The 12,770-nt window shown below is 40.9% G+C and overlaps 1 protein-coding gene across 3 annotated transcripts in view; it reads right to left on the bottom strand.

Moving 5' to 3' along the window:
• Nucleotides 1–12,770, bottom strand: part of TGFBR3 (transforming growth factor beta receptor 3) — a 185,763-nt gene that overhangs the window by 25,345 nt on the left and 147,648 nt on the right. For all 3 annotated transcript variants that reach the window (XM_087447604.1, XM_087447614.1, XM_087447607.1), the window contains exons 9-13: nt 11,536–11,870; nt 10,970–11,122; nt 8,108–8,248; nt 7,774–7,932; nt 3,094–3,393 (exon numbers count right to left, since the gene is read on the bottom strand). In XM_087447604.1, coding sequence (XP_087303730.1) covers nt 3,094–3,393; nt 7,774–7,932; nt 8,108–8,248; nt 10,970–11,122; nt 11,536–11,870 — 1,088 coding nt within the window. The remainder of the gene's footprint in view (nt 1–3,093; nt 3,394–7,773; nt 7,933–8,107; nt 8,249–10,969; nt 11,123–11,535; nt 11,871–12,770) is intronic.

Below are 12,770 nucleotides of genomic sequence, written 5' to 3'. Positions count from 1 at the left end.
ATCAGACAGCTCACAGCTGTTTACCACAGAAAAACAGGAGATTTTGATGTTTTTCAAAGAACCACAAATAATCTGGCACATACAGTGGAAGGCTCAGTGTATTCTCAGCTGCACTTAAAGATGCAAATATTGCTGGACAGCTTATAAATATTGTCTTTTTCTTCCTCTGTCTTCCCATAAAACAACTGGAGGTTTTAGTGTTATTTAGTCTGAAAAATAAAGAAACTATAAGACAAATGTTGGCTCTTCACCAAGCTGGCTTCACATAAATGGTTCATGTTTGTGATTTGTGATTGTGGGAAACTTCATGTATTGAATTACGAAGGTGACAGATCTTATATTAGTTGTCCAAAAAGATAATCATGTTGAGTATGTTTGATTTTTAATCCCGGTATAGGCTCATGCAAAATGAAGCTTTCCAGGGTCATCTGCTTTTAATGTTCCAAAATGGAGACCTGGGGAGTTGTGCCCAGGTGTGGAGGCCATGAGATCAGCTGCTTCTAGCTATTTTAAGAGAACTAGCATGCCCAAGCCCAAGGTATCTGTTTTTAAAAAGTATAATCACATTCTATTGCCTTTTTCTTTAAAATAACTTTAGTTCCTTGTCTAAGCTCATCATTAGGTGAGACTCTAATGAATGACAGCCATTTGCTTTTGTTGTAAGAAGAAATTTATTAGCCATTTTAAAAGCCTATAGCAAGGCACCCCAAAAAGTTAATTAACTTCCAGCTCTTCTAGTCACAAAAAAGCAAAGACTTTTGGCTTTATTGTCATCGCTGCTCTGAGCAACATGTAAGTCAAACACATATTATAAGAAGACAACTCCTGGGGCTGGCCCGGTGGCGTAATGGTTAAGTTCACACACTCCACTTTGGTGGCCTGGGCTTCGCGGGTTCAGATCCCGGGCACGGACTTGCACACTGCTCATCAAGCCACGCTGTGGTGGCATCCCACATACAAAATAGACGAAGATTGGCATAGATGTTAGCTCAGTGACAATCTTCCTCAAGCAAAAAACAAAAGAGGAAGACTGGCAACAGATGTTAGCTCAGGGCCAATCTTCCTCACCAAAACAAAACAAAACAAAACAAAACACAAACCCAGAGAAAAATCTTTACAATAGTCCTCTAAGAATGGATTTTCTGTGGAGAGGCACCATTATTGAAAAGATTTGCATTTTAGGAAAAGCCTTCTTACTTTCCTATTAGTTCTTCAGCTACGTAAGAGTCTCTGATTCTATGACTAACTTATTGCATGACCTGGGCAAGGCACTGAACTCTCTGGTCTCAGTTTCATCAGCAAAGGGCAGAATTGGACTTAATAATCTTTGAGAACTCTCCCTAGAAGATTCTTTGGCTCTATTGTCCTAGAAAGTACTCAGAAGTTACTAGAAATATGGAAATATTAACCATAAGCAGTGAACAGAGAGACCGTGGTAAGAGCTCATCCTAAGCTGTGCTCTATAAATGGTGGACTGTCATATCTACTATCTCATTTGCTCCTCTACCCAAGAGGGAAGCCAGGTACTATTATTTCAGTTTTATAGATGAGGACATGCAGGTTCTGAGAGGTCAAGGGACTTGCTTAAAGTCCTGTTAGAAAGCAGCAGGCCTTCCTTCTCAGTCTCCATGCTCTTCCCATTGTATCTTGCCTTGGGTGTAAACTTTAGGTTTAGGGTCACATCCCATGTCATCCTTTGGGACTTAGCGCTCTCCTTAGAATGTTCTGGAAGGAAATATTGGGACTAATTTTCACAAATTAACACACTATGAAGCTGGGCTGCTACAGGCCAGGCTTGGTGAAAGTTAACAGCCAAAGCCATCAGTAAAGACCCCTGGTAACTGCCAGACCTCCCCTCCTAGATCCCTAACTCCTAAAAGTTATTTCTGCCTGCAGGAAGTAGCTGGGTCCCACAGCCAGGCATTAAGTTCCCCAGGGCTCTCTACCACTGTCCACTAAGCTCCAACCTTGATGGCCACTGGAAGGTAAATGGCCACAAGGCTAAGGCATCAATGTTTCCAAAAGCAACCTAAAGAACACAGTCTAAATCATCTTATATATATGTGCTCCCTGATGATTATAATCAGATTTGCTACATTTTCATATGTATTATAAAATTTTCTTTGGTGTTATTGAAGAAATGAATGCCCAAGGGAATATAATAGTGCCAAGGATTCAGGTCAACAGTAATCTATCTGATAATAATTTTTCCTCTACCTCTACACCTATCTCTTACAACCTAGGTATTAATTGAGAGAATTCTATACATATATTATTACCCATACAGCGCGATTATTAGACTTTTATATATTGACCAATATGTGACTTGTTACAAGAGGATTAGAAGTCAGCTTACGTTGTGTGAGATATCTACAGAATAAATGCACATACGAAATTATACATAATTATGGCAGATCACAAAAACAAAACTAAGGCAAAGGATACCTTTCATGTACAAGGCCAAACTAATGAGGTAATTAACCTTGCAGATCTCCCCTATAGTAGCTATTCCAGCAAGGTCAAAAGGTTCTGATTTCTGTTGTGGCAATAGAATGTACTAGTTCAATATGGGGAGTAATGTGAGGCAAACACGATGAACTGATATGAAACTGAGAAAAATTAAAATATCTGTTAGTTTCCCTTAGAAGTCCTCCTGAGACAAGTCAACCCTATAACTCACACAGAGAAGGTCAAAAAACAATTGCAATACAAGTCTCGGCAGGACCTGGAAAAATTAATCCTCACACTGAATTTGTCCTTCGGCTCTCTGTACTTTTGGCACTGCATGCTATCTGAATAGTGAAGATAAAGCCAGGCCTCTCCCTCAATGGAAAACAGTTTTGATTTATCATTCGTAAGATACTACTAAGTAGCACGCACGGAAAAAAAAAAAAATCACACTGTCAGGATTTATTCTCTAAGACTCCATAAAACTCACAGTTCCCTGCTAACACGGACTTTTATTACTTCAACTGGGCAATTCCCAAACCCAAAACCTCAACCTGCAATAACTTGTGATTACAGTTCTCTGTAGGCCACCACCTCACCTAAAAATATCAAAATAACAGTACAAATGGATGAAGGCCCACAAACCTTAGGTAACTTCTGGGGGTACTTTTCCTTCTTGGTACACAACGTGAGCTCACACTGTAGAAAGAGCAGTGAGGTGTTGAAGACAGGCTTAAAAACAAAGCTGAATCGCTTCTTGTCCATCTCGGCTTGTGGGATAGGAAAGTGCACTCTCTTCGGATTGTAGAATTTCACAGATTCGTCTTTAGGACAAATGTTCTCAATGATGGTGTAATCCGACATTCTATCGGGGTTCGAATATGGGGAGATAAAGCACGTTTGGATGGCAAATCCCAGTTCTTGGTCAGCCTTAGTAACCGACACCTACAAAAGAACAGAAAGATCAATTCAGTAACAAGTTAGCACCTCACTTTTACTTTAGGCACAACAGCGACATACAACATGGCCCTTCTGATGAGAGACATTGCTTTAATTTCCACAACATATTTATACAGTCTTCTAATTACAAAAGTAACACACATTCATTGAAGAAAGAGATGTTTTCCACTTAAACTTGATATGGATGGTAAGAGTGAATTATTTAGTTCAAATGCCAGCCTGGAAGATTCTAATACAAGATGAATAAGTCTCTTTACCCTCCCATAAGTCCTCTGAGGGATAAAAATAAAAGCACATCATGCACCTGAAGTAAATTTTCCAAAATAAATAAAATAGCAACAGGCAAAGCCCCTACTGTCATAATAGTGGATCACTTGTTAGGCAAGCTCTTTTTAAAAATTGCTCAAAAAATAAAGTGCAGAGGCAGCGTCTCTTTAACCTAGGCAGGGAGGAGTGAACTTCTAAATTGCAACAAGTCAGAGTGAGCCTAAAATATTGCAGTAAAGCTACAGATTCATCTAAACTCCTGCTTCGCAGAGAGTAGGCAGAGCTGGCCTCTGGGGTTGGATGTCAGGGACGGTGCAATCTGGTGGCGATCACGGGCCTGGCAAAGTGTCCCAGCTGCTCACAGGTCCAAATCAGGCCTTGCCAAGTACTCTCCCTTCACTCTTTAAGCCCAAGGGTATTTTAAGGGAAATCTAATCTGGAAACGTTTCCAACTCATTTACACTTCCGTCTTACAAAACATTTGTATGGGCTATGTCCAAACCTTGTTAAGGTTCTTTTCTCTAGAAACAAGAAGTAGTGTTTAGCCAAGTGTAAACAGAATTCAAACCTCAACTATCCCAAACTCAGCTAAAATCCCCAGACCAGACTGGATTCTCCATTTGGTGATACACGGATCATTTTATGAACTGCCTCTTCCCTCTGTGCCTCATTCCATGACTAAACTTAGGATCAAAATAAACTTAAACACTTTAGAAATAAAGTTTGTCCTTAACCACAGGCCAATAGCCCTAGAATCCTTTCAAAAATCATGGAGCTATAAACACACTTTCCATTCTGAGATACCGGGGGGAAATCCCTGACAACGCAAGGGGCTTTTAGTCCACAGCACTATTTTGAAAGATCCCTACGTGGTAACTTCAAGACACTCAACAATGAAGATGTTATAATAATGTCACTTTGCTGTGCCTTAAAGCTTAATCCTTCAGAACAATCTTGTGAGATAAATACTTTCACGTCCATTTTACAAATGGAGGAAAACTGAACACACAGAACAGATGACTTGTTCAAAATCATATCTAGCAAATACTGGGTAATACCAAGGCTTAAACCCAAGTCTTCTGACCCTGTCCATTTCTCTCTTTACTATTTCACTGTAGCCACAGGGTCAATTCAACGAGGCCCAAGATATGGCCCTGGGAGAGCACTTGGTAAGAAATCTTTCTGGGAAGTAGTGTTTGGTAGTCCATAAATATTCACACTTCATTATTTTTGCAATATTTCTGCAAAATAAGATATTTTATCTTGGAAAGATGGCAAATTGCATATATCCTATTACTCAAAAGTACCCTTTAACATGAACTCAGAACCCGCCATGCAAAAATGTGTGCCTGAAGAAATGCAAATCTTTTCTTTAATCTCAAAGAAAGTATGTAATGGCAGAATGTCTAAGGTATCCCAAAAAGTTGTTTTGGAGGAAAAAGTATTACCAGTAATTCTTTTACTCTAAAATGGACTGGAAAGGAGTAGTAGAAGGACTACAGGCTTTGGAGTGAGACGAGCCCCAGGAGTCCTGTGCTCTGCTGCTCACGCACCGTGAACTCTGAGCCTGTCTCCTCCCCTACAGAATGAGGGCACTAATATCTACTAGATACAGTTACTGTGACGATTTGTAAAGTCAAAATCACATGCAAACAACACAGGTCCCAACTAGTCAATAAATGCCGGCTATTTTTGGTAGTACTATATAGATTAAATTTGGGGGGTTATAAACAGCTTCTTTAATTCCCCAAGACAAATGAACTAAAAGAAAAGCTGCCGTTACGTGACCAACTACCACCCAGAGATGACAAAAGACCGAGTGGCAAAACTGATAATGTCCTGGATTAAAGGAAGGGACTGTGATCTAGAGGGAAGAGACGATTCTGGTAGGGGGTGTGATAAGGACAGCTGGGAGAAGAAACTGGAAATAGTTCTTTAGACCGAGGTAAGTTTTACTTACCCTAAGTAAGAAAATTTCTTATCAGTAGTGGAGTCCAAACTGAGAAACACAGATTAGGCATGGCTGCTATCCTATTTAGCAAAATATTTACAGGTTCTCTCTCATATTTTAGGTGATTTAAAATAAAGCAGTTTATAACATTCTCCTCCTCTCCCCCCAAATTCTCTTCAATGTACTTGATATTTAAAACGATAGCAGGGGGACTGGCCCTGTGGTGCAAGCAGTTAAGTGCGCACGCTCCACTTCAGTGGCCTGGGGTTTGCACGTTCGGATCCTGGGCGCGCACCAATGCACCACTTGTTAAGCCATGCTGTGGCGGCGTCCCATATAAAGTAGAGTTAGAGGGGCACGGATGTTAGCTCAGGGCCAATCTTCCTCAAGAAAAAAGGGGAGGATTGGCATGGATGTTAGCTCAGGGCTGATCTTCCTCACAAAAAAATAAATAAATAAATAAAATAAAATAAAATGGTAGCAAAGAGATTTGGTCCTCTTCCTTTTCATCACTTGACAATGTCTTTGACTAAATTTAATTATGAAAAATATAGATAATATATGAAAAGATATAAATGGGAAAACAAGAATGAAAAAAGGTATTTCACGTGAGCTAGCACTCGGGGGATGGGGGAGAAAAACCAAAACACCCAGGGTGGGAGGGATACAGGAGGAAGATGGGTCACTGATTAGCATAAAGCAGCAAAGCCATAAATTAGCAAAGTTGGCACACGTTTGGAAAAGAACACACTGCCATTAAGCAGGGCCACTAAAATCCACAGCACAATAAGCAGTCACCGACCAACTGCACGTGTGGATTGTGCAGCCACAAAAGCAAGAAGAAAACAACAATCTTGGATCAGAAGAGGTCTATGATTAGGAACAACATGTAGAAAACAGTATATTCTCCCCAGTGGAGAAAGAAGGCATTCCCAAAGAAAGAAAAGACCTCTCAGAACAGGGAACCAAAAAAGAGGAGAGATCCAGGAAAATGTCCAGAGCCAGTGGGCTCCGTCCCAGAATCAGTACAAATGAGAGCTGTCTTTCTAAAACAGAAATATGTGCACTGAAGTCACTTTTAATATATGGAAGTATCTCCTTTCGACCCCTTAAGCTTCTCACTCCTCCCACAGTGAAGTATAACACCAGCCTGCAGCTTAGCACCAAAACCAGCTCATCAGACAACAACTTCCCTGTAAGGCCAGCAGACATTCCGGGGCCATAAGGATATTTATCTTCTCTAGAATCCAATCTATGAACTTGGACACTTGCGCTGCTAAGAGGTCACATTTTCTCCCCTTTCAAGTGGCATTTGGAGGATAAATGATAGTAGCATCCAGTGATAATAGTGTGGGCTCTGGAGCCAGACGGCCTGTGTGTGAACCCTGACTCTGAATTCTACTAGGTACTAACTGTGTGACCTTAGACAAGTTGGTGCCTCAATTTCTTCATCCATAAAATAGGGATATTAATAGTCCCACCTCAAACGATGGCTTTGAAGAGTAAATTACCACAATACTTATAGCTGAGTTTGGCACAAAATAAATCTGCAAAAAATGTTATGTCATTATTACCACCACTACCTAATATTTTTGTAGTCATTCCACAGACTTATGCTATGCATTATTACTACCATTTTATATAGAGCAAATAATTTTAATAAATTTATAGATACATTTAGATAATGATCTAGCAAAAGCAATTTTCATGAGATAAGGTAGAACACAGCATTTCACTAAAGTGTGTGCAATTTAAAAGATAAAGTGTGAGGTGGTTTGAAATATTCCACAGTTAGTGGATAATTCCATGGTTATTGCAATACTCTGATATTTGCAACTACTGAACTACTGTTCCAAAAATGCTAAGGACAAAGCAAGGACATGGCTTTACTAGCAGAATTCACACTGCCAATTTTGTTAAAACATTCATCTATAAAATATTCTCTCCATTTAGCAAATCCTGAAATTTCCTGCTTTGGTCAGAAATCAACCTGGAAGTGTTTTCTGAGTCAGGCCCTCACCCAGAGCTGGTCAATGCCCGTGAGGAAGAACAGGAAGAGGTCTGCTGCAGGGTGCATGAGCTCCTGCCCCAGAGCTACAACAACTCAGTGCTAACCTACAAGCCCAAGGCGAAGGTTCACATCTCACCTCAACATAAATGTGTCCATTCTCTGCCACGGAGAAGACCCCCTGGGAGGGCACCAGGAAGAGGTCAGTGTTGTACAGCTCCATGTTGAAGGTGATGTTTCTGTTGGGCGGGTCCTGGAAGCTACTGGGATTCCCCACCTGCCGCAGGCTGCAGTTAAACTGGAAAAAAACCCAAACAGATAGAGATAAATCACAGTCAAATGAAGGAAGAAGGCCCTGCAGCTTTATGAGCTTTGGCCTTTCACATCTAATTTTTTTTCCCACTAGTCCCTAACTAAAGCCAGCCAAAAAGACAACATTCTCCACAAACTACCTACTGCAAATAAACACATACCACCACAATTTCAGGTCGGCTGAAGAAGGAAGTATCCCCTTCATCCATATCTCCCGGAAATCCATTATCACCTGACTCCAAATCTTCATAACCATCTGGCCAACCACTACTATCCCCGGGGGATGGAACCTGTATCACAATCTAAAAGGCAAACAAAGCACAGACAATGTTATAAAAACACCAACTCACATGCATTTGGTTCTACCTCACATAAACACCCATGTAATAATTCAAATGCAAACTGAAAATGTGATTTAAAAAAAATAAAACTTCAAGTTTTTTTAGGACTTCATCTTCAAAGAGACAAAAAATAAAGAGAAATCCAATGCATGTTCACATTAAGACTTCAACTAAAATATGTATTTTCCCTTGCGAAAAAATACAAATTATTTCAAACAGTGGAAAACACTAGACACTGAAATAGGGTTGAATGTGGTTGTCAACAGGCCTGTCCATACCGTGGGGGAAGGGGACTTCTCCTCAGGGTGCTTGTCTTTATACTGAAAATTCTAAATACTAAGAGTTGGCTAATGAAGGAGCTTTTGTTATCAGTATCCATCGAGTTTTGTATCAAGTCTGGTAAGGGTTAGAAGCAAAGGACCCAATGTTTAGCCATCTCTCCTCATCTTTTCTCTTGTACTCCTCTATCTTTTCCTCATTTCTTCCCCAGTATCTTTCTGTATGGTGTATAGATGCAGGAAAGTACATCATGTTTTATTCGATGACATTCTATCTTAACACTGGTTAAAATGATTATTCCTAGGTTAGTTCTGGATGAGAGGAAAAAATTCACCCAAGAACCACAACTCCATAAATTAAATCCTGATTTCTTTGCATATGTAGTATAGTTCTGCTTTTTTTTTGTTTGATTTTTTGCTTCACATGCTTAGATTTTGAATATTCTGCAAAATCAAAATACATAGTGAGTCTGAAAATTACTACAAACAATTATAACTGGAATAAACAGCTAAAATATTCACTGAAGGGAGTAGAATGGGAAGACAATGTAGGAAAACCTCATCTCTATTCTTTACCAGGTCCTCCAAGTACTGATGCAATTGAAGCAAGTACCTAGGATATTGCTTACCCTAGGTATCACCATCATCATCATCATCACCACCACCACCACCACCACCATCATCATCTTCATCATCATCATCATCACCACCACCATCATCACCACCATCATCATCATCACCACCACCACCACCACCATCATCTTCATCATCATCATCACCATCACCATCAGCATCATCATCACCACCACCACCATCATCATCACCACCATTATCATCATCAACACCATCATCATCAATACATATATACATATATATGAGAAGGAAGGGATTTTAAGGGCTCATGATTTTCTCTTCTGAGGCAAATGACACTTTTTTTCACTTAACAGACAGATTACCATAGCCTCTTATTGGTGTTAATTAGACACAACTTTAAAATTCCAAAATCAAGTATACCAGTAATAAATGACATTAATTATATCTGGAAAAATTGGATAATTGCAAGAAAATCACTGTTGGAAATGGCAGAAGGGTGTTCATCATAGAGGTCAAAACTTATTCCAGTAACAAAGGGCGATCAGCTGGGCCAGCCTGGTGTTAAGGAAAGATTAGTGGCGGAGAGGTCAGGAAGCTGGATTCAGGCCTGGCTCTGCCTTTAACTAGTCCCTCAAATCTAAGCAAGTCTCTTAACTCCCCGAAGTTCAATTTCCTCACCTGTGAAATGAGGAAGTTGAATGAGATCATCTTAGGGTTCTTTCCAGCTCAAACATTCAAACATTCTAAGATTGTCTGAGGAACAATAAACTTGGACTCAAAGCAGAGTCAGTCTCCACATGAGCCACACTAACTGGTGCACTTGATCGCCAGTCTTTTCTCTGGATGGGTCAAGCATATCTATCGACCGGCAGTGGAATGAACATGAAGGAGTAGTTGTGCACCCCCCAGCCCAAGCCAAAGCCAGAGTAGGGGCTAAGAGCACAGACACACACATCGTGTCAAAGCTGGACACAGGGATTTTTGAGCCTTATTTTTACCATCAAAAGTACAACCTGAACTGCAAAATTAACATTATAAAGTTCTTTTGAGATTTCATGTTTCAAATTCTTTTAATACTCACTGCCTAGTGTCCGTCTCTGCAAGAACAGGTTTAAATTGAAGAGAAAAGATTTAGATGAACTGACAAGAATGATTTCTGAAAAGTGTTAGCTATTGCAATGGATTATCATTGGGAGAATTTGTGAAATCTCCCTTTGGGTAACTTCAAAAGCAGATTTTCTTCAATTTAGGGGCTTCCTTACAGGTGGAGAGAGACTTAATAATAATTTCTTGAAGGCTCTTTTCGGATTTTTCTTTCTTTTGGCTCTTTTGTTCATGAGGGAGGGAGAAGTCCTCCCACTTCTGGACAAGACTCAAATGATGCCAGAGAGACCACGGTTCCGGTTAGCTCAGTTGTGTAGATGCGCTCACTCATAGCCCAAGGGCTTGGATGTATCCTCCTAAGAATCAGGCCATTTGTTCCTGCAGCTTGGCCAGAGAGAAAAGTCATAATCACCTTGCCAGTGAACTCTTTGTCACCAGGAGATGGAAGGATGGCTGGAAGAGATGACCACAAATGCTCCAACCAAGAAAACAGGGCCTCCCAACTCCCAAAGATTCACCGATAAAGCAAATAAAACAAAGAGTTTAAGGTCAAAGTACATCCCACTTTGTTGAGAACTGACACATGCCTTCGTTCAGGCCTGGGGTATATGCCTCCTCATTTTCACAGAAGTGTTAAGAATAATTTTAAGGTAACACCCAGCAAGGTTCTGGCAAAGAGCCAACATTTGTTCTAGCGAACACTCACAGAGTTATAGTAAACCACACCATCAGGGGCTGACCGCCGGTGCCGAGTACCACAGCCGTTCAGGGGAGACTCCAAAATGAAGTGGGTGCCATTCATCTTAGCCTTGCAGGTAGGATCCAGCAGGGTGAGCTCCAGCCCTGAGTAGCTGTTGGCCTGAAATAACAACCACCAAAGACATGAAGGGGGGCCCACAGGTAGTTCTGCAGCATACAGTTAACACATTTTGCCTGGTCTTCCTAGTAAAGGTTGCTGGAGGCCTGCATGCCCCCTCCCCCCTTACCTCTTCCCAGTCTACCACCTCTCAACAGCCCAAGGATTGTGTTTGTTGGCCTTGGAAATTCAATAGCAAAATATTGACACACAAGGATCTGGAACCCCCTTACTGAGAACAACAGGAACTGGGTAAGAATCACAGCCAAGGGGAAGTGAGCCCATCCAACTGAGAAAACAGTATCAAGTCTCCAGAGTTCAAAAGTGAAAGAGCTAGAGGGAAATAACTAATACATACTGGGCAAGATGGGGAGGGAGGTAGCCTGCTCTTCTCTCCTTTAAGAAATTGCACTGACCTGAAAGGAATCTTTTTCTACAGCCACAGTCATCTTTTCATTGTCACATTTGACGGACAGAGCAACACCCATGCTCCCCTGCACCTCCTCAGGCTCTCTGGGCCCAGGAAACAACCGTATGCTGGGGATGACAGGGTCCTTTGGCCGGGGGATCCCATCTTCTCCCCCTTCCTTCTGCCCTCTCCTGGAGATATCAGGGAAAGGAAAGGGGAAGCCTCCACTTCGGCCTCCCCCACCCCGGATGGGTGGGTTCTCCAGGGCAGGCAGAATGCCAGGGTCCAGCAGGATCCGTAGCTCAGGAGGGATGGTATGGACTTCCTCATCTCTCATCTCCTCTGGAGGTGACAGAAGAGGACAAAACATCATCAGTGTTTGATGCAGGTTATAATCATCATCATCAGAGGCAAGAACAGAAGGAATTAGCACAGAATGCACATGGGTAAAATTACTCTTAACAAGCAATGTATAAAAGAGATGAGGATCTGGAAGCCTGAATTCTTGTTCTGGTGTTTTTTCTAATTGACTGAGTGGCTTGGAGCCAGTGGCTTCTCTGTGCCTCAGTTTATTAATTTTTAAAATTAAGAGGTTGGATTATATCAGCGGTTCTCAACTTTGGCTACATATTAAAATCACTTTGGGAGCTTTACAAAAAAATGCCTATGCCAGGCTGCACCCCAGGGTGGTTCAAAATCACTCTCTGGAGTAGTACCTAATCATTAACATACTTTAAAGCTCTCTGTATGATTTCAACATATAGCCAAGGTTGAGAACCATTGATTAGATGATTTCTAAGGCCCTACAAGCTATAAAAAAATCTATGATTTGAAGAAGTTAAGTGGGACAATATTATTCCATTCAAATGCCGTTGAAATACTTCCCTTGAATCTAGAGATTCTTTAGAATAGTTTCTCTAAAGACTTCTTGAAACAATATTGGTTTTTTAAAATTATTTGCTACCTGCTTTTTGACTGCTAAATTCTAACAGGTATCTGGGCAACCCGGCCTTTTAGAACTCAGTCCTAAATGAGAAAAGAAAAAGTTGCTTAGGCACACTTATTCCTTCAAAGGGGAAGATATTTCCACACAATCAATACTCGGTGTTTTTTGTCATATTTTCAACAATTTAGAGGGAAAAAAATCTCCCCACTATTCTCTACATCCACTCTCCAAAGCCAATTGATGTATGCTTGAGGTCAATCCATCTCAGTGGGAGTTGGAAGTGAGATGACCAGTGG

Source organism: Ceratotherium simum, chromosome 2, assembly GCF_057802395.1.
Source record: "Ceratotherium simum simum isolate JZ-2026a chromosome 2, ASM5780239v1, whole genome shotgun sequence".
Classification (NCBI taxonomy): domain Eukaryota; kingdom Metazoa; phylum Chordata; class Mammalia; order Perissodactyla; family Rhinocerotidae; genus Ceratotherium; species Ceratotherium simum.
The sequence above is the reverse complement of the archived record's forward strand: the minus strand, read 5'-3'. Positions and strand labels throughout refer to the sequence as shown.